Source organism: Sciurus carolinensis, chromosome 11, assembly GCF_902686445.1.
Source record: "Sciurus carolinensis chromosome 11, mSciCar1.2, whole genome shotgun sequence".
Lineage (NCBI taxonomy): Eukaryota > Metazoa > Chordata > Mammalia > Rodentia > Sciuridae > Sciurus > Sciurus carolinensis.
In genome coordinates this window covers 5945175-5966196 of record NC_062223.1, presented here as the reverse complement: position 1 = coordinate 5966196, position 21022 = coordinate 5945175, and the positions used below count along the sequence as shown (strand labels likewise).

The following is a 21022-nucleotide window of genomic DNA, read 5'->3' as shown; positions in this document are numbered from 1 at the left end:
GGCTGCCGTCCCTTCACGTGGGCAGGAGCTAGAGAGAGCATCCCAGGGCCTCGGTCTCACCAGACAGTCTGCTGAGGCTGCCCTGAGCATCATGTCATCGGGAGGCACAGGTGACATGCACATGTCCCGTCTGGCTCGGGGCAGCAGAGGGGAGGGCAGCTCTCCAGGCCAGAGACCCTGCACATGGGGCCTGGGAGAAGGTGACCCCACTTGGGGCTGCCCAGGTACCCAGCCCACGTCACTGTGTTGCCTGGAGACCCTCCCAGGGGACAGACTGGCACCTGCCGCATCGCGACCTTCCTCTGGTGTCCCCTATGGCTGCACACTGGGTGACGTGTTCAGCAGGGGCATCTGGGAGGTGTGAGAGCGAGTTTTACGGGGAAGGCTCCACCTTGAGCCCCTGGCTTTTCCGAGTGGGACAGGATGGGTGACCAGAGCACAGGGCGTGGCTGGGCTGAGCGGCACGGCCGGGTGGGCTTGATGGGGCAGCTTGGAGGGTGGCACTGCAGCCTCGTCGGTGGGACTGCATCCCACGTCCTGAGGGCTGGCGAGGGATGTCCCCTCTGCGTCAGGCCCTTCTCCCGCCAGCTCTGGCCTGGTGTCTCTGTGTCCTGGGCTGCTGTGACAAATGGCCACCCGTGTGCTCAGGGCAGTGGGAATGGTCCCCTCACACAGCCAGGACGTCTGAGATCCAGGTGTGTCAGGGCCGGGCCCTCCAGGGAGAGGGTTCTGCTGCTTCCTCCAGCTCCAGGGGCTCCAGGTGACCCGGGCCTGTGGCCAAGGCTCTCCGGTCTCTGCCACAGGTTCACGTCACTCTCTCCCGCGTCATCTCTCTCTTATAAGGACCCCAGTTATTGGGTCAGGGCCACCTTAGACCAGTGTCTCCTCGCTTGGCTCAGTTCCATCTGCAAAGACCCCTTTCCTGGGGACAGCCGCACGCTGCTGCAGCCTCTGCCTGGGGTCCGTCCCTAGCATCACCAGAAATAAAAGTAAAACTGAAGACGGCCACTGCCACAGGCCCCGGGGCTGGGGCTTATCTTTTGGGGGGATGCACCTCACCCGTCTACACCCGCGAGGGGCCACTAGGTCACCGGGTCAAGAGCTGCGACTCCCAGGGAGGTGAACTGAGAGCCGGACCTGGCAGAGGGAAGGGGTGCTCTGTAGACTTGGACTTGGGGACACCACTGAAACCTGAGCAGGCCAGGGCCCTGGAGACCCTGCGGTCAGCCTGGGCAGTGTGGGGCTCTGTCCTGGGTCTGTAAGATGGGTGTCCCGTGGACCCGCCGCCTCCCACAGCCTGAGCCTGAATGAGACAGGGTGTAAGGAGGGCCTGGCGGGGCCATGAACACCCACAGCGCAGCGGACGGGGCTGCTGCTGCCCCTCACAGGACCCGCTGCTCAGGTTGGAGCACGTCCCCTGGGCCAGGGAGGATTAAGCAGAATGCTGGGGACGAGAGACAGGGAGGGGTGGCCGCGGCCACCTCCTGTCCCACCTGAGCATTCTCCAGGACCCCACAGGTAGGGTACCAGGAGGAAGTGTCTCCCATGGGTGCCCCCAGGACCCCAACTCTGCCATGTTCCTGGCCTCCCCTGGGAAGTCCAGTCCTGGGGAGCCTGGGAGCTGGACAGCAGCTGGTGAGGGTGGCGACGGTGGGAGTACAGGCTGCGGTCCCCTGGGTGGGGAAAGGGTAGGTTGGTTCATGCAGAGGGACCCCGGCCTCTCCCGGCTCCACCCTGGGGCCACGGCTCCTCTCGTCCCCCACTGTCCTGGTCCCCTCACCTCCTACCCATGTGGGCTTGCCGATGGCTCTGCTGGGTACGTCCGTCGGGATCCACGCCAACATCCGCCCGCCTTCCCCAGACCCTCCACCCTCCCGTGGCCATGCTGGTGGCCCTCCACCTGAGGACACTGTCCCTGCAAAGGCGACCTGTGTGCCTCCCTTCCCACGGGACTTGGTGCACGCGTCCAGAGGCTAGATTGGCGGCTCAGAGGACACGTGTGCACTTGACGTCCGATTTCTGTTCCCCAGTGGCACTCCGGGGAGGCCTCTGCCGCCCACCTTCCAGCTGGCCAGCTCAGGGTCATGTGCACACAGCACGGCGTCCAGGCTGACCCTGGGCGCAGGAGAGCAGCCCACAGCTGTCCTTGTACCTTGTCTGGCTTCGGTGGCTCGAGGTCAAGTCAGGCTGCCCAGCAGGGGCAGGGGCCATGCCCAACCCTGCGCCAGGCCCTCTGGGGCACAGGGTGAGAGATGCACCCACTCCAGGCGCTTAGCTGAGCACCCCTCCCCCTGGGCCTGCCAGGGTCTACCTGTGCCCTGGAGACCCCTGCCCAGCCCAGCCCTCCGACAAGGCCAGGCAGACCCCAGCACTGCGGAGGTGGCCCACCCTGAGACCTCAGCCATACTGAGGCCACTGAGGCTTAGCCGGCCAGAAGCATGCCCAGCCTGGCCCCTCAGGACAGGGTGAGTCACATAGCAGGGACACGTGCGTGGTCCCTGTGAAAGCCACCACGTAGGATCCCTGTTCTTTCTGCTCACTTTGAAGCTACATCAAAGAATCGAGCCAGTCCTGGGTTTCACCTTTGGGAAAACGGAAGCCAGGCTGCGGGGTGACTGAGCCGGGCTTTGGGGACAGTCAGGGCCACCCTGAAGGGCCTGAGGGTGGGGCTGTGGCACCACGGCAGCTGCAGTGCCCCTCTGCCCTCAGCAGGCTCCTGTCTGCTGGCTGCCAGCAGGGCCTGGGGCACAGGTGCGTGCCTCTGCCGCAGCGGGCTCCTGGCTGCTGAGCCCCTGCCTCCTGCTTCTCCGCCAACTTCCTAGAGCAGGACTTACACAGGCTCACTCAGCCCCTAGGGCCTGGCTCCGGCTGCCTTCTCCCCAGCCCCAAAGTCCCCAGGGTCCAGAAGCAGCTCTCCGGCCCTGCTAAAAGTGCAGTGGAAACCCAGACTAAGAGGGACAAGGCCGCAGCTCCCACATAGGCAGTCCTGGGTCCAGCAGCTATTCCACGGACAGAGTGGCCACCGTGCCTAGGCCCTGCGTCTGCTCAGGCACGACTCCCCACCCGCATGCTCTCTGGGATCCCTCATGTTCAGCAGAGGAATCACTCGCAAGGTCCCTTTCTCCCCGACCTCCTCCAAGCAAACTCTGGGGGTGGTTCCTGCAGGAAAGAACCCTTCCCCAGGGCTGACACGGCAGGTGGCAGTGAGATGGCAGTGGGCCTGACCACTGCACCCACGCAACCTGGGAGCTCCCAAGGGCTGTGGGACAGCGGCCTCCTGCACTCCCAGCATCTGGGATGGGCGTGTCAGGTAGAAGTGATGGCCAGGTCCTCTGGGCTGCTGGAGCTGAGGCCACTGTGTCCTGGCCTGAGCTGGGTGAGGTGGGTGGTTCCCTTGACAGGAAGCTGTCCTTGCAGGAGCTGCCCCTGCTCACCGTGCTCAGAGGGCATCAGCCTGCTGGCCCCAGGGTGAGTTTACAGGCACTGCCTTCCCCTGTGACCGCCCAGTGATCAGATGGAACACCAGGCATCCTTTGGAATGTCCAGAAGGTCAGCAGGCCCTGGTTCTGCTCCCAGCATGGCCACCACAGACCCCCACAGGCCAACCTCCGCCTTCTCATCCATAAACACACACTCTGCTCCAAATGCCCGGCGGGCCCTCTGGGTCTGAGTGTTCAGGTCTGCGGAATATCCTCAAGAAGGCAGCCCCCCCAAGTGGACAGGAGGGGCCTCTGGGGGAACCCCTGGCTGGTCGGCTAATGGGTGAGCACCGGGGTCTGCAGGAGAAGGCGGTCCCCGTCTTTGCAGTTGTGACTACGGATCTTGGTGTGAGACCACCTGGATCTCACAGGCTCTCTGGGTGGACTCTAAATCCAGGACTTACACAGGAAGGAAAGAGGTTGAGGCAGAGACACACAGTGGTCCCAGATGTGGCCACACCCAGGGATGCCTGGAGTCTTTGGAGGGAGTGTCCACACTGAGGCCGTGATCTTGGGTCGCGGGCCTCCGGCATGAGGGAACAACATGGTGTCGTCGTAAGCCACCTGGTCTGTGGTCATCTGCTACGGCTGCCCCGGGGAGGAAATGCAGCCCACAGGGCCGCCCCTCCTGTCCCCTCGTCCCCCATGAGCATGCCCCTAGGGCCAGGCACCTCCCATCAGGCCCCACGTCCCACAGGCTGCACCGCCTCCCAACAGTGCCACCAATACACAGGCCTTCAGGGACGTCCGGGTCCAGACCACAGCACCCCTGCCAGGGCAAGCCAGGTGGCACCCTGGGCTGGGGTCAGGCCCAGGGGCTTAGCCCAGCAGGGAGAGGCCAAGAGAAAACCCAGCAAGGGAGGCTCTGCAGGGCGTTGGACGGTAGGCCCTCAGCCTGGCAGGAGCAGGCCAGCTTGGGCGTGTGGCTCTGCAGGCAGCCCAGGGCCTACTCTGGGGTCGCCCCAGGTTGAGGCAGTGGCTTAGAGGGTCCAGCGAGCAGAGGGGCTGGGTGTCGTCACTGCCCCCTTGAGGGCCTGTCACCTTCCAGGCCCCACAGGTGGCAGGGGACAAGGAAGTGCAGTTGGTGGCCTGGCCTCGCCTGCTGGCAGGTGCACGATGACTTCTGACAGAGTCAGCTCCCCAGCACAGGGAGGGCCCAGGCCACAGCTCTGAGCCACCTGAGCCCGATGGGTCACCTGGGCTGTCACAGCTGGCCATCTCCAGGTAGGCCCAGGGGTTGGCACTTGCACACACCTGTCACCTCTCTCCTGCTCAACCCCAGCTGCTGTCCCTGTCCGGATGGTCAGTGGTGAACATGGCCATGTGCCAGAGGTCACGGGGGGGTGGGGCCTGGGCCCTGTGAGACCCCGTCAGCTTCAGCAGAGAGCGTCCAGGTGGTGCCTCCTCTGCAGCTAAGATGGAGACCGGCCAGAGCCTGGTCAGGAGGGAGTTCCGCAAATAGCACTCAGTGGGTGCTCATGGTGTTCCTCGTGCTGGACCAAGCCAGGTCCGAGCCAGTGTGCGCAGGGCCTGGGGCCCAGGTGAGGGGCGTCCTCCCACTGTGCGCAGGGCCCGGGGTGTGGGTGAGGGGCATCCTCCCACTGTGCGCAGGGCCCGGGATGTGGGTGAGGGGCGACCCTCATCCTCACAGTGCTCCTCAGTGTGGGAGTAAGGCCCTGTCGGGATCACCCACGCTCACCCTGCTGGCCTCGGGTAGGGCACCTGATGTGACCAGCTGGAGGAAGAGGGTCGCCCAGGGCCAGGAACGGGTTGGTTCCTAGTGAGCACTGCGGCCTCTGGGCTTGGGATGGAATTTTTCACTTTCCCCTGTGCCTCCATTTCCCTGGGTGCAGTCTGATCCGGGACACTGAGCAGTGAGTGGGGAGGGGGCCGAGGGGGATGGGAGGCCATGGGGCAGGAGGTGGGGCCTCCCAGCCATACAGACCCAAGCCCAGCAAGTGTCTCTGGGCGGGTGCAGCCCTCCAGGGATCGGTGTGCTGGGACTGGCATGGCCTCCCTCCCTCCCTGCCCTCCACTTCACCCCGGGCGACTCTGCTCCCCTGGCATCTCAGTTACTGCATCTGTGCTGGAGAGACAGCAGGAAGAGACGCTTGGACTCTTGGGGTCTTTTGCTCTCAAAAAAGCCCCTGGACAGGGAGGGGAGCAGGGAGGAAGGGGAGGGACGCTTGGCCTGCCCACACCTGCCAACTCCCTGAGCAAGGGCACCCAGTGCAGAGGACAGCCCAAACACTGGGCAGAGAGCAGTTGGTCTGTGAGTCTGAATGTGGCAAAGACAGGAAGCAAGCAGAGAGCTTCGGTTTATAGGATTCACCCCGACGTCGACTGGGTCACCCCTTTCCACGTCCACCTGGTGCTGCCTGAGAATGGTCCGGCCCTTCGGGAAGTCCCACTCCAAGTGCAACCATGAGGCCATTCCAGGGCAGGAAGGGGTCTGGGGCCTGTCCTCCTCCACGCAGATTTGCATGAAGGCAGCTGGGCCCCAGGGGAACCCCAGGTGAGCTCAGGTGAGCAGAAAGCACCTGTCCAAGAGAGGTTTCAGCAAGAGTCTCAGCTCAGCCTCCACCACCAAGTTCTTGGTGCAGGGACAACCCTGGGACAACCCTAGATCTCTGCCATTTAGGGTGGGGCTGGGGCTGGGGCCTCTGCCCCCCAGATCTAGAACCCTCTTTCCTGGAGAGGAGAAATTCGGGGGTGCTGGAGAGGCTGCTTCGTCCTGACCCAGCCAGGTCAGGGTGCCATGGTGCGGACCCGGAGCCAGCTGGGCGTGAACTGCAGGCCCGTGGGCTGCGGGGGCTCCTCCCACGTGCCCCAAGCGCTGGGCTCTGGGTTTGGGTTCGCTTGTTTTTAGTCTCTGCTCAGTTGTCCAGGTGGGCACATTGACACCAGGTTGCAAGTCAGCTCCAGAAAGGACCTGGAGGGGGACGGAGGGGACACTGGGACAGCCTCACCTGGACGGAGTCGGGGGCTGGGTCTGGAATGAGACGGGAGCATGATTAGCACTGGTGCCCCCAGCCCCGCGCCCTGGTCCTGCCAGGGCCGCAAGTGGACATTTGACTGGGGCCGTCTGGTCTGCAGAACTGTGGGCAAGGCCACTCTCGTCTTCCTGGGTCCATCTGGAGTCCACCTCTCAGCCTCATTGCACGGGACTCCTGCGTCCCTGTGGGCGGCTCCCAGGAGGGACGGCTGATTCCAGCCCTCCAGGACCTGGGCATGGCTGCGCCCAAGGCCGGCTCATTGCCGAGGGGCCGGTGCTCAGAGTAACTAACAGTAGTTAACAACCCTTCCCGGGATGGCTCTTCCCTCCGGCACAGAGGAAGACACTGAGGCTCAGAGGTGGGGGAGAGGTTCTGCCCCCAGCAGCCCAGCTGCCCCGCCACCTCCTGCTCCAGTGGGCCCTGTCTGACACAAGGAGGGAGGCCAGCGCAGCGGCCAGGTGGTAGGCCTCAGAACAGGAAGGCAGGGTGCGCAGAGAGGTGAGGTAGGGAACTGGCTCACAGACTGGGCCTGAGTCCCACGTCTGCCATGGGCAGAGGAGGCCTAGGACAGCTGATGCCTCCATTCAGGGCCATCAGGCTGGAACACCCACCAGGTTGGTGAAGGGCTGACCTGCCTGTTCTGGGCAGACCTGTGACTGATTGGGGCATGGCCCACCACCTCGGGAGGGCAGTCGTCTGTTCTCAGTTTGCTGATATGGATATTAAATATGTCCCAAAACCCCCTCACAGAACACCTGGGTAATGTTGAACCAACTATCTGGGATCCCCAGTTCCCAGTCAAGTTGACACAAAACTAACCAAGATACCACGTGAAGCCAGGCAGCCCAGGTGCAAGTCCCACCTCCCCCACGCAGCAGCTGGGTCTCCTTGGGTGGGTTGCTTGCCCTCTCTGTACCTCAGCGCCCCCTGCCATTAGACAGGATTAGGTGGCCTGCAGGGGCAAGTGCTCATGTGGCTGGCGCGTGGCAGTAGTTTGGACCCAGGTTTGCGGTTGGCCTCACGTCCCTTCTTGGGCCTTTCCTTAGCTGGGGGAGGGGCCACCAGTGCTGCCAGGGCCCTCGGGCCAGGCTCTGCCTGCTCTGCAGTGTGACCCGACCTTGCGGGTAGAGTGGGGGAGGCAGGGAGGCCCTTCACCTCAGCCCCCAGGCGCTGGGCATGGCCCCAGGGTGCCACAGACCCTGGGCATGTTGGCCTGCCCAGTGCCCCTGGTCCCGAGGAGCTGTGGGCAGTAGGTGTCCTCTCTGGGCTCAGAAACAAGGCTCCATGGCCAGCCAGGCTGACAGAGGCCAAGGACAGAGGGGAAGGCCCCCGCCCACCGCCAGCCTGGGGGCCCTGGCTTCCCAGGTCCTCAGTGTCCTTTCTCCCTGGGGAGGCCTGAGACCAGGCTCAGTGTGCTGAAGGCCCCGCCCGCCCAGCGCCCTCTCTCCCTGTGCCTGGGGCCTGGGAGGAAAGGACCTGCCGGCTTTCCTGGCCCCCATGCTGGGCCGCACCCCCGGGTGGTGTCCTGGGCTGGGCCGCCTCCTGCTTCACGAGCCCCACCCTGCCTGGGCCCACAGCGGTCAAGCTCCCGAGAGACACCGGAAAGCTGTGGTCCACTCCTGGGTGGCCCTGCGCCTCGGTGGCACCACCCCGGAGCCTGCCTGGGGACTGCCCCTTCCCGAGATGTAAGGCTGGCCCAGCAGGCTGGGGCGCCACCAGAATCCTCCCTCCCTCCCACTGAGGCCTCAGCCTCTGCGAGGCTGCCGGAGACAGCGGCTGCTCGAGGCGGAGCAGGATCTCCAGACGAGGGTCCTGTGAGACCCTCCAACAGGGGCGTCCACCCTGCAGCTTGCCAGGAGCTGCAGGGAAGAGCTTTCAGCCGTGCCCTGGGCAGTCACCAGCACAGACGTGCCAGCCACAGGCCAGGCATTAGGGCCCCACCCAGCTGGCACCTTCCAGGTGGGGAGGGAGGGACCGGATGTCCCCAGAAGGGCCGTGCGGTGACTTCTCCCCAGAGAGCAGGGCCTCCCTGAGGTGGGAGTGTGGCTGGCACTGGGCACTGCCCAGCCCGGTGCCCCCGGTCCCAAGGAGCTGTGGGCAGTAGGTGTCCTCTCTGGGCTCAGAAACAAGGCTCCACGGCCAGCCAGGCTGACAGAGGCCCAAGGACAGAGGGGAAGGCCTCCGCTGGGCACTGCCACGCCATCCTGCCCCACACAGGGCAGAGCTGGCCTGAAGCCGGGAAGGGAGGCTGTGCCCGGGCAGCAGTGGACACCTGTGCCCCAGCCTCCCTGTTTCAGTCGAGGGTGCTGATTCACTGTGGCTGGCGGGGCCTCCTCTCCTGCTTGTACCCGTGCCTCTCCCTCTCCTCCCCTCTGTCCCTGCGGCACCTGGAGAGCCACCCTGCTGCAGCTCGCATCCCACGTTCTGCCTCCATTTCATCAGGAGGAGTGGGCAGGGTCTGGGTGTGACACGGCGGGGTCCGGCCTGCCTCAGGGACCACCTCCACCTGGCCCCTGGTTGGGGCTCCCCAGGCCAGGCCAGGCCAGGGAGTGGTCTGCACAGGAAGTGGTGGACGGGTGTGCCAGGCTGGCGGGCCATACTGCTGAGGAGTTGCAAGAGGGTGGTCTGGTCAGGAGGCCAGGTGGACCTGTGCCAGGGCCAGGCCCATGGGCACGTGACTCTGCTGAGTCAGCCTAGAGGACTCCCAGGCCCGGCCCACGCTGCCCTGAGGAGGCAGGCCACTTCCTGCCCCTCCCAGGGCCCAGGCCCTCCTCGGCCCTGTCTAGCCGGCTCTGCCCCTCTACCCCGGAGCTTGACCCTCCTGTCCCCCTGTCTGCCCCCTGGACCATCTTCAAGCTCAAGGGAAACTTGGGGCTTGGAGCCGCACTCCCGCGAGGGCCCCAGGCAGGACGTGAGCGGTGGGCGCTCAGACCTGTGTTCCCCCCCTCGGGGCCTCTGTTTCTGCATCTTTGAATGCGATGGTGGTGCCCAGGCCCACCTTGCGGGCGTTGTGAGAACCACGTCAGATCGGCTGGAGCGTGCCGAGGCCTGGGGCCACCGTCCCTCGGCACAGCGTGTGGGCTGGAAGAGCCCAGCCAGTGCCCTGGCGCCCAGGCCCCCATCTGGGTGCATGCCAGGGTGCTCCCCAGAGGCTCTACTTACCTGGGGCCGCTGACTTTGCCCAGTGTGAGCCCCAGGCAGGTAGTCCAGCCTGGACTCAGCCTGGTGTCTGCTCCCAGGAGGGACAACTGTTGCTGGACCCTGAAATGCAGTAGTGTCCATGGGGTGCCTCAGGTGCTGGGAGGCTCCCCTTAGCAAGGTTTGGGATGTAGGTGTGTGGTGAGAGCATTGTGGCTGCTCTTCTTTAACGGCTGGCTACCGGTGGCTGCTTTCCTTTAACTGATAGCTGTTGTCCTTTAACTGGTGGCTTCTGCCCTTCCCTAGAACTTTCAGCAGATATGCTGAGAGCCAGTATGTAGGCTCATGTTGCCTCATCCCTGAGCCTGTGGGGTGCAGAGTGTTCCCCCGCCCCACAACCTTTAACGAGGCTTCACCGAATTCAGGCAGAAGTGTGGGTGTGGGTGCCATGACGGAGGCTCCTGCAAACCCCGACTAAGGGTAGAGTGTCCCAGTGCACAGAGCCTCGTCCTCCCAGGAACTCTGGCTCTCCTCCCTCCGTGGGCTGTGGTGAGGAAGCACCCAGGCGCTGTGGGTGCTGGGGACGGGCTCACACTTGGCGCCTGCAGGCACTGCATCTCCCGGAGAGCAAGTCCCAGGGGCTGAGAGACGGTCGTGTCTGGCTGGGGTCACGTAGCCCTTAGGCTGGGCCCTTGCCCCCAGCTGGCGGTCCCCAGGCCTCTGCAGGATGACAGGGAGGGATTTGGTTATAGTGGGCCCCTGCACTTGAGCTCGAGCAGGTGGGACGGAGGTGAGTCCGGGGTCCTGCGAGGCTCCCCGAGGCTCAGGGTTCCCACAGAGAGCAGAGACTCGGCCAGGCCTGGCCTCCCATAACCGTCTCACAGCCCCGGGCAGCCCTGACAGGTGCCAGTGCCCGACCCTCACTAGAATCCCACTGTTCCGGCCGAAGGCGGGGGTGTCTGTCCGGGAGTGCAGGCGGGGCCATCTGGAGGCAGTGGGTGGGGGTCCCGGCTGGAGTGGGCTCCACACCCACCTTCCAGACCCTGCTGCCAGCCAGCAGGGCTCAGCATGGGAGCACGGAGCCTACCCCGGCTCCAGAGGCCAGTGTCCTCAGGGAGAGAGGCTGACCAGAGGAGGGCAGGACTTGTCCTGTTCCCCACACCCACCCTGGCTGCCCTGGGCTGGCAACACGGCCTCCTGAAGCTCAGAGGCTTCTGTGCCCAGGTGGGAGAGTCTGGGGAGGCTACTCAGGCCTGGGGGTAGCGTGGGGGGCAGAGACGGAGGAGGAAACGGGGAGCCTGCGGTCAGTGGGAAGGGGGTCAGACAATGGCTCCCGGCGTGGGTGGAACCTGAAGGTCAGCGTGTCCAGGCCCTGCTGCCGGGTGGGCCATCCCAGGCAATCACATGGGCCCCCAGGTGGCTCCTGGGAGCAGGAGGTGGGGGCTCAGAGGTGCACGCGTCCCTGCCCTGCCTGGACTCAGGGGGGCCAGGGAGGACGGCTGCCCTCCCACTGCTGGCCCTGCGGGAGCCCTCTCTGCACACGGCAGCTCCAGCCCCACCCAGGCCCACCTCTAGCCACGAGCTGATGGGCTCTGAAAACACCTCATGGCTCCCACCTGGGCCGGGCACAGAGGGGCTCCAGTGGCCTTCCTCAGCAGGGGCTGCCCCACAGTGGAAGCCCAGCCTGCCTGGGTCCTGCAGGACCAGAAGAGTAACCTGTGGGCGGGCAGCTGCCCCGTGACAGAGCCTGGGAGACGGTCCTGAGGGAGCCCCGCCAGAGGCCCAGCAGGAGCAAGAGCAGGTCAGGGCCTGGCTGGGGGAAGCCCGGTGGCTGGGGTCCTGGGAGGAAGGGATGCACGGTGCCCCACCCTCCTCCCCGAGCCCCTAGGGTCCAGCACCCAAGCTGCCCCTGCCTGACACTCAGCCCCAGTCCCCCCTGGGTCCCAGGAACACCACCCCCAAGTCCCAGCAAACCTCTGGAAGAGATCCACACATGTGGCCAAAACCCAGCCCCATGGGCTCAGCCTGTACCGAGCTCCCTTCTTTCAGGGCTGCGTGTCCCTCCCTCCAGCAGGGGTGGTTCCCACTTGCGGCCAGGCCATGCGGCCACTGGATGCAGCCAGGCTAGAGTCGCACTGCAGGGACCTGCAGGGGATGCCTAGATGGCAGCCCCACCCCCGTCGCCCCTGAGGCAGGGAACTGGAGGGTGGGTCCCAGCACCCTGTGCTGATCCCTGCTTGCCAATGGCTGCGGCCACAAGCCCTGGAGCCAGGGAGGGGACAGGAGGGGCCACTGGTGACCGAGTGTCCGAGAAAGCTTCCTCTGGCTTCCAGGAGCAGCGGCTGACCTCGCCCAGTCTGGCAGGAGGTCATGGCCTGAGACTCCAGGTGGCTGGTCTGCTTGTGCCAGGAAGGGCCCTTGGCTGCGCGGTCGCCTGTAAGCCCTCTTCCCTGGCCTGGGCCAGAGCTGGGCACTGCGGCCACAACCATCCCTGACCCTTCCCTAGCCCCAGCTGGTGGCTGCCTCCTGGCCTGGCCTTCATGTGGGTCCTCCTCCAGGGACCGTGGGGCTCTGGGCAAGACCCCACCCGCAGGAACATGGCTTTCAGCTGGCACCCTTGGCCTCCCCTCGGGGCCCGGGCGTGTGCAGGCCGTCTCACGGAGTCTCGGGCCCCAGCAGCATCTCTCCTGCGCTTGGACGTTGGGATCACAAGGGCATCGAGTGACAGGGAGACGGGGTGGTGCCATTGCTCGCCCTGGGCACAGGCCAGCCTGGGCACAGTCATGGGGGACAGTGGAGGCAGCTCACACATCAGCCCTTGGTGGCCTCAGACAGGCAGAAGCCGGGCCCAGAGAGAGGCCTCCTTGGAGCCTTGGCAGTCAGAGGGGGACGGGTCGTGGGGGCTTCTCGGTGGGCAGTGCCGGCCAGGGCCTCCATGTCTCCAGGGTGCTGCTGCCACACCTGGTGGTGGTCTTGATCCACCCACCCTTCGTGCCTGCCCCTCGTCCTTTTCCCCTTCCCTCTGCCGCCGTGCGTGCTTCCCTCGGCGTCCCCCCACCTCCTGCCCCACATGGGGTGTCCATGGGAAGGACAGTGGTGGGCCTGGCATAGCCCCTCAGTCCCCGGCTAGCAGCCCCGGGCGTGCAGCCCTCTGGTGGACCCCGAGTCTCCCACCAGCTGCTAGAGGGCGGGACCTCACCCCGGGCCGCAGGTGCTCTGGGAGCACTAATTCTTTCCTTCGACCTGACCTTCCACCTGGCACGGCCCGCATCTGGGAACAGGGAGCTCCCCAGGTTATCATGGACATCAGCCCCCGGGCTGCCCCTGGTCGGCTCTCTGAGCACCCGCCCCTGAGCCGGAGATTTGGGGGACGGGGTGCGGAAGGCACGTGGACATCCGCTCTGGCGCCTTCACCAAGAGCCCTTGCAGCCCGCCTCCCAGGTCCCCACCCCGAGCTCCTGGCTCAGGAGGTGCCTGCTCCGGCTGCTAGCATCAGTCAGCAGGCAGGACGGACACCAGAGCGCTTTAACAAAGGATAAAGAAACGCCAGGGAGAGCAGCCAGAGCCCCGGTGCTATGTGGGGAATGTGCTGTGCAGCCCGGCCCTCCGGCCCCAGAGCTGAGCTCCGTCCGCCTGTGGAATCCGGCGAGTACTGGCCCTGGAGAGGTGGGTGGGAGGTGCTGGGGCGGGAGGCCAGTGCAGAGGCCCTCGGCAGCAGTGGGCTCCATGTTTTCAAAGACCATAAAGGGACCAGTGTGGCTGGAGCTGAGTGGGCAAGAGGGGTGGGAACGCAGGCAGGGGGCCACGTGGAGGACTTGGGATAGGGGTCAGGGACGGAGTTTGTTCTGAGTGACCTGGACTTACCTTTAAAACAAATGCTCCTCCCCCCAGGTAGTGTTGACAGTGGCCGAGAGGCCACTAGAACTGTGATGGCAAGGTGTGAGGAAGGCTGGGAGCTAGGTCTTCCAGAGAGTTCTACAGACCCAGACCACTGACCTGGGTGCAGCCCTGCAGGGCCCTGGCCCTGGCCTTGGCCTGCAGGGGTCCGCAGTAGAGCAGCTATTCCCTGCAGCTGCAGTGTTGGGGGATGCATACCAGCAGGTCAGTTGCTCAAAGTCCACCTGCTGTGGAAAGGAGGGGGAACTGTGCTTGTCAGAATGCTGTATGGGAAGATGGAGGGAGGGAGGGAGGGAGAGGGAGAGGATGGATGGACAGATGGACGAATGGGCAAATGGGTGGGTGGGTGGATGGATGGAGGGTAGATGGATGGATGGATAGATGAATGGGTGGGTGAATGGATGGATGAGTGGGTGGGTGGGTAGATGGATGGATGAATGGGTGGGTGGGTAGATGGATGGATGAGTGGGTGGTGGATGGATGGATGGATGTGAGGATGGATGGATGGATGAGTGGGTAGATGGATGGATGGGTGGGTGGATGGATGAGTGAGTGGGTGGGTAGATGGATGGATGGATGAATGGGTGGGTGGGTAGATGGATGGATGAGTGGGTGGTGGATGGATGGATGTGAGGATGGAGGGATGGATGAGTGGGTAGATGGATGGATGGGTGGGTGGATGGATGAGTGGGTGGGTGGGTAGATAGATACACAAATGGATGGATGGATGGATGGATGAGTGGGTGGGTAGATGGATACACAAATGGATGGATGGATGGATGGGTAAATTGTCAAGTGAACAGACAGGAGGAGGGAAGGAGAGACAGGTTAGAATACAGACGAGTGAACTCTGGAGCATACAGACCCTGAGTCCACTGGCCATTACTGTTGGGAGAATTCGTGCAATGACATCTGAGGAGAAAGGTAGCCACTGACCGCTATGTCCTCCCACCCCAGGTGGAGCCAGGGCAGAAGGCCGCGTGGGGTGTCTGAGTCCGAGCCGTGAGCTATCCTCAAGCTGTGCAGACAGGATCCCTCCACCTGCCCCGAGTCCACAGAACTCAAATCCTACGAGAAATGAGGCTCCGGGTGGGGGAGACCTACCTGTGTCGTCGCCCTCGCACTCTGCCCAGGGTGGCCCTGTGCTCCCTGCTGGCCCTCAAGGGCAGGATCCTGTCTGACTTGCCTTGGTTGCCCAGTACCCCACACAACCCGGGTGCCCAGAGAATCAACCGAATGAATGTCGGAGTCCAACCTCCTCTCAGTGCTGGCTCCCTGGCCGGCACACCCCTGGGCAGGTTGGATACGGACTCTGAGAAGCAGGGCTGGTGCCACCACCCCCCGTCTTTCTGAGAAAGACCCCGCCGTCTTTCTCAGCAGTGGGTTTGGGGGAAATTGAGATACTGAGATGGTAGAGCTTGTGAGTCAGGCTTCACAATCTGTCCAACTTGGGTCCAGTTAGTAGCTGTGTGATTTGGGGCCAAAACCCCACCCTCTCTGAAATCAGTTTCCGTGTCTGTGAAATGGCAAAGGTGAGGAGCTGCACCAGGTGCCAGGTGACACAAGGGGGTTAGGAGGTGCCACCTCGGAGCCCCTCACTCTGACCCCTGGGCAGAGGTCGTAGAAGGGTTCTGAGGCTGTGATAGAAACCCTGGCACAAGTGACATGCTGGGCCACCCTGAAGCCCCACCTGGTCCCCAAGTCTAGCACGAAAGGCTTTGTGTGTCTGGAGTCAGGCCCGTGCACGAAAGGCTTTGTGTGTCTGGAGTCAGGCCCGTGGGAGAAAGCAGAGCCTTTGTCCTGGCCTTGACCAGGAGCCATTGGCCCCCAGAGAGCCTGCAGGCCATGTGCCCGTAAAGCCAGGCAGGGAGGGAGGTGGTCAGCAGGTGTTCAGGAGCAACCAGGGAGCGGCAGACGCAGGAGCCGGAGCCCCAGTGCCCTGCCAGCACCACCCCTGCTGTGACAGGGGGCACGGACTCCGCTCGCAGAGCTGGGAGCTGCTCATCTATGAACCAAGCTGAGAGCGGGTGGGTTTGGTGCCGTCAGTGGGACGTGCCTGGGAAGCGGGACCTTGGCCAGTTGTTCTGCTGAGGCGCAGGGAACCGTATTGGGCGTGGGGCAAGACCCCGGAGGTGGCAAGACCTGAGTGCCTTCCCGAGGGCAGACTCCCAGACTTGCTGGAGGGGAGGGGAGGCCGGCAGAGGTCCCTGGCATCCTGACCCCACGACGCTCCTTCTGTGGGGCCCCGGGGTTGTGTCTGGCCATGCTGGGAAGCAGGAACGTGGCCCCGGGAGGCGGGAGGGCTCCCCTTGAGCACGCCCAGGCCTTGTCTCTCGAGGTGTCTCTCAAGGAAGGCCTGGCCTTCCTCGGCGTCCTCTGTGGACAGACCAGCCCTTGGCGTGTGTGAGTGGTTGCTGTCTCTCTGCCGCAACCTAAGGGCAAATCTGGTGGCCAGCGTGAGTCTGTGGCCCCCCTTGAGTTTGCTCAGCCGTGTCAGGGTCCTGCAGACCAGGGCCTTGGGGTTCTCAAAGGACACCTGCCAGGTGCTGTGACAAGCCACACTTGTTCCCTTAGCTCCCTGGCCCTGGAAGAGCCAGCCTTGGACAAAGCCGTTGGCTGAGTGTGGGCTTCCTTGCCACCCACCCCTGCCCACCTTCAGGCCTCCTCAACCCCTCAGAGTGGCCCCTGGGGTCCCTGAGTGTAAGGGGGTCACCACCCCATTGGCACCACCCAGGCAGGAGGGGGCCGCCCGATTTCAGCCGAGTCACGGCTGGGTCCTCTCTCCCTTCTTCTTCCAGAAGCCCCCCAGCACCCACGCCATGAAGGAGGAGGCCTTTCTCCGGCGCCGCTTCTCGCTGTGTCCGCCCGCCTCCACCCCACAGAAGACCGACCCCCGGAAGCTCGCACGACACCTGCTCCTGGGCTGTGAGAATGAGTTCAGCCCGGCCGGCCCAGGTGGGTGCTGGCTGTGGGTGCCCTGTGGCCCCAGGTCCCCGCGCCCTCGCCGCCCTCGAGGGCAGTAGCCTGCTCTGCTCGCACCCCCACCCGGGCCTGGGTAGCCTCGAGGGACAAAGGGTTCACAGCCCTCCAAACTGGCAGGCCCGGTGGCTTCCTGCTGAGATCCATGGGGGTCGGCATGGAAGACAGGGAGGGCCCCCGGCCTGTCGTCTGGGGGATCGGAGGCACGGTCATCCCAGACCCAGGCTCCAGGGACGGGCAGCCTGAGTCCTCCCTGCTGTCCTTGTGGGTGACCCAAGCCAGCCACTGGGTCTCTGAGCTCAGTTTGCTCATCTGTAAAATGGGGGCAATATTGGTACCCATGCCCCTTACCGGGGCCGTGGGGGGGCATTCAGTTCTGGTGCACTGCCAGGCAGCTCGGGGGTGAGGCCCAGCACCCGGAGGGCAGCGCCCTGCCTGCTGGTGTTCCCAGCCCAGCCCCGCCTCCTCCTGCGCGCGGCCCCACCCAGTGGAGTCTGAGCTGCGTCCTGCTGCCCCATTGTGACTGCTGAGCTCAGAGAGACCAGCCCTTCCCTCCGCAGCCCCTGGGGGCCAGAAGCTGACTGCCTGCCCTGGAAGGACTCTCCCCAGATGGGCCCCCACTCCACCTCCTGTGGCTGGGCAGGGAGGAGGTGGGGAGCCTTGGGGCGGGGGACTGTCTCGTCTAGTCTCAGTCGACAGATGGGGAGGCGGAGGCCCAGCGCGGAGGCCTTGTGGCGTCCTGGGAGGCCAGGCTGCAGGAGGCTGGAAGTCAGAGCTCCGCCCTTACTCCTGCAGCCTCCCCAGCGGCCTGCGCGCTGCTGTCGGGGAGCCGGGGAGGCGGCGTCTCCGGCTGCCCGGGATTTGGTCCTCAGTCACTGGCCCAGGCAGGGCAGGACTGGGCTGGGTGGGACTGTCCAAGGAACAAAAGGGGCCACAAGTCCCAGGGGCAGGGAGGGAGATGGACATGGACCGGCCGTGAGGAGCAGCCAGTGCTGGTCGTGGCCTGCGGGGGCACCCTGCGTCCTCCCAGCCCAGGGCACGGCGCCACACTGAGGTGGCCCAGGGTAGCATTCCAGAGCATCTGACGAGGGCACCCTGAAGGTGGAGCGGACCCCCGCTGACCCTGCCCGAGTCAGGGCTTGGGGTGCTGGGTGGGCGGGGAGCTCCGGGCTGCCGTCCCCAGGGACAGGGACATTGTGCAACCTTGAATGGCCGCCGCACAGGACATTTGGGCAGAACCACTTCCTCGGGTCATTGGTCTGCCTTTCTGGAGAGAGGGGCTCCCTGTCCTACCAGCCCTTCCCAGGACTCCCCAGGAGATGGTCTGCAGAGCCCCCGGGCTTCGGCAGGCTCTGGGGGTGTCTGTCCTCACCCGCCCCTCCTCGCTGCCCACCTGGGGCTGTGGCAGGAGGAGTCACCCACAGCCCTCAGGGGCTGCCAAGCCAGGGGCCCACAGTCACAGGAAGTGGGCAGGAGGGCCCTTCTGCAGCTTCGGGCCTCCTCTGCAGCCATCCCCCGCCTTCCTTCTGCCCGTGACCTTCAGAAGTAGCGCCAGGGCAAGGGGAGCCTGGGCCACGTCCCCAGGATTGACCCCAGACACCTAGGGTCTCCCTTCTTCCTCCTCAGCCAAGCTGTGCTGGGACCCAGGACAACGTCCCACCACCTCCCTCTCAGTTTCAGCACTGGGGCCAATGGCATCTGCCAGAGGGACACATGACCTGCACCTGGGACCCAGCGTGCCTATAAGCCTGGATGCTGTGCTCTTCCTCTGAGGACTGGGGGCCACACAGACCCCAAGTTAAGAACACCCCAGGCCCAGAACCCCTGGGTTCCGCCCACTGCTCCCGGCCTCCTCCCTGTGGTCACAGAGGCTGGACCAGGGCCCCTGGTCCCTCCCAGGGCTGACGTTTGCTGACACTTACTGGATCCCTCAGGGCAGTGTCCTGTGGCCCCGCCATCTCCTCTGGCCCCCGCCCCTCCTGGGAGCCTGGCCGCCGTGCCCTCTCTCACCCTGCTGCTCTTCTGCAGGGAAGGACATGGAGCCCGATGGCCCGTCACTGCCGAGAGATGAAGAGCCCCCCACCTCAGGCTCTTCCACCAAGGTGCCCCCGGTAAGAGCCCAGCAGGGGCAGGGCCCAGGGCAGGGAGCCTGGCTCAGGGGACAGCAGGATGCTGATGAGCCTGCAGCCCCTGTTCAGTCCAGGGAACAGGGACCCAAATCCCAGGTGCACAACGCCGAGGAGGGACTGTCCCAGGCCCAGCCTCGAGGCTGTTTTGTGAAAGCCACCTTCCTGGCATAACACAGGGGACCCGAGAAGGGAGGCGTGCTGCTGGGCTTGAGAAGCTGCCCAGAGCGGCGGCCCCCGTGCGGCAGGGTGTGAGGCGCGTGCGGGGCCTTGGCTGCATGGCTGCACCCTTGCCTCCGCCAGCCCGGGGCCAAGGGAGTCCACGCGTGCTCCCCGCCAGCCCTAGCTGGGCAGTGCTGAGTCATGAGGATAGAGGCCATCCTCCACCTGCACTGGCCTCGGGGGCCTGTGTGACCTCGAGCAAGGCCTGGAGCCAATAGTGTCCTGGTGGGCCCTGGTGTCAGCCTCAGGGAGAACAAGGGACCTGCGCCACCCTGACCCACGACCCCTCACCTGCACGCGTGGCGAGACGCTCTCGGGTGTTTGCTTGGCCCTTCAGAAGTTTTGAAGTGGGCAAAATAGACGTGATGTGAGATTTCCCCTTGTGACCATGTCGGAGCGCAGAGTCCAGGGACACCAGGCCCCTGCCCCACAGCTGCTACCACCTCCACCTCCAGAACTTGCTCATCTCCTCAAACTGGGACTCTGTCCCGTTAGACGCTGCGTCCTGCCCTCCAACCCTGCCCCCTCCTCCTCCCTGTCTGTGGGTCTGACCACCCTTGGGCTCATGGGAGGGGGTCCTGCGGTGTGGCCTCCGTCATTTCACCCAGCGAGGTGCTGCAGGCTGCCAGGATGTGGCAGCGGTCAGAGTGTCTTCCTTTTCAAGGAGGGTAACAGTCCCGTCGGGGGACGGTTCCGGCGCTCTGCTCTCCAGCCACGTGCCCTGGGGTTCCCTCTTCTTTTTAGCCACAGTGCTGCTGTGGATGCACTTGGATTGGTATTTTTTGAGTGCCAGTCTCAACACTTGGGGGTGTGTACCTAGAGTGGAATTGCTGGTCACAGGGAACTCTGCAGGAATATGAATTCTAAGAATCCCAGGCTTAAATCTTGAGGGACGGATGTGCTGCCGCTCCAGCTATGTGCAGGCGCTGACCCTCATGCACTTACCAGCCAACCCTTGAGATTTTCTATTTTGTTTCCTTAAAAAAATATGGCGAGACATATTTGGTGAGACACCCAAGTGGTGCTCGCTGTGGTTCCGGTGGCCTTCCTGGGGAGTCTCCACGTGGAGCGCCTTGGTGAGCTCGCTGGCCCGTGCGCGTGCATCGCTTTGGAGGAAGGTCTCTGCAAGCCCTCCACCGCCCTCCCATGGTGCTGCTCGTCTTTTCGCTCTAGCGTTGTGGAGCTTTTCACGCATTCTGAATCCTAGACCCCTGTCGGATGGACGCTTTGCACTCTCTTGCCCCGTTCCTTACATTGTTCTAAATTACAGTTTAAGTCCTCTGAATGGGTTGCAAAGTTCCCTACAGACTCCGAAGCTCCTAGTTCTGAGCAGCATTTCTCATTTCTCAGGGTACCCCATTATTGCCTGACTCTCAGTGGCATTCAGGAGTGACCACAGGGCCCTGGCCTGCGGTCAGTCTGCCCAACACAGCTGCAGTAAGGGGGAGCAGTGCTCGCCAGGAGCTGCAGCCACCCCGATTCCTTTGCCCAGCAGGGAGGCAGGGGAAGCGCCCTCCATCCGTCCCACCTTCTCTTCCCGTTGCCCACAGCAAATGCAGCGCCATTCTGCCCCACGTGGTGGGAAACTGGTGGCAGGGGTTTGTCAGCAGGTTCACAGATCATGTTCTAATTTAAGCCAATTAGCTTTCATTCCTTTATTTGGGGTACTCGCTGAGCCCCCAGCTACCAGTGCTGAGCCAGTGTGGGACATAACTGTCCCTGTGGTGGGCACACTGACCACAGAAATGGCTGCAGCTACAGAAGTCCTGGGTAGGCTTGGGGCACAGTGTGTCACCAGGATCTGGTGCCAGCAGGGCAGTCTGAGCTGAAGTTCTTGTGTGCAAGTGACACAGGGGCTGAGGAAGGGGCAGGGCTGCCCAGCAACAGGGAAGGGCATCCCCAGTTGGGGAACAACATGTGCTAAGTCAGCCAAGGGCACTGCGCCCAGACCTGGCTCAGAAGACTCCCGGGAGGAGAAACAGGAGCTCTAACCCCTCAGCCTGGCCCCCAGAGGCCTGTCTTCTGGCCAAGGTCCAGCATACATCCTTAGCACAAATGCTTCTTCCCAGGGTGGAGCCCCTAGGAACCCCTCCTGTGTCCCTTTTCCCGGTGATCTGGAATGTTCTTTGGGCTAAGTGGGTGCAGCACAGGAGTAAGACTGCTGGGGTTCAGTCCCAGCTCGGCT

The 21022-nt window shown here is 64.1% G+C and overlaps 1 protein-coding gene across 2 annotated transcripts in view; it reads left to right on the top strand.

The window, feature by feature from the left end:
- The window catches only part of Osbpl5 (oxysterol binding protein like 5), a 55341-nt gene that overhangs the window by 10363 nt on the left and 23956 nt on the right, over nucleotides 1-21022 (top strand). For both annotated transcript variants that reach the window (XM_047517468.1, XM_047517470.1), the window contains 2 exons: nucleotides 16309-16465; nucleotides 18518-18600. In XM_047517468.1, the coding sequence (XP_047373424.1) occupies nucleotides 16330-16465; nucleotides 18518-18600 (219 nt within the window). In that variant the 5' untranslated portion in view covers nucleotides 16309-16329. Of the gene's footprint in view, nucleotides 1-16308; nucleotides 16466-18517; nucleotides 18601-21022 lie in introns of those variants that run through there.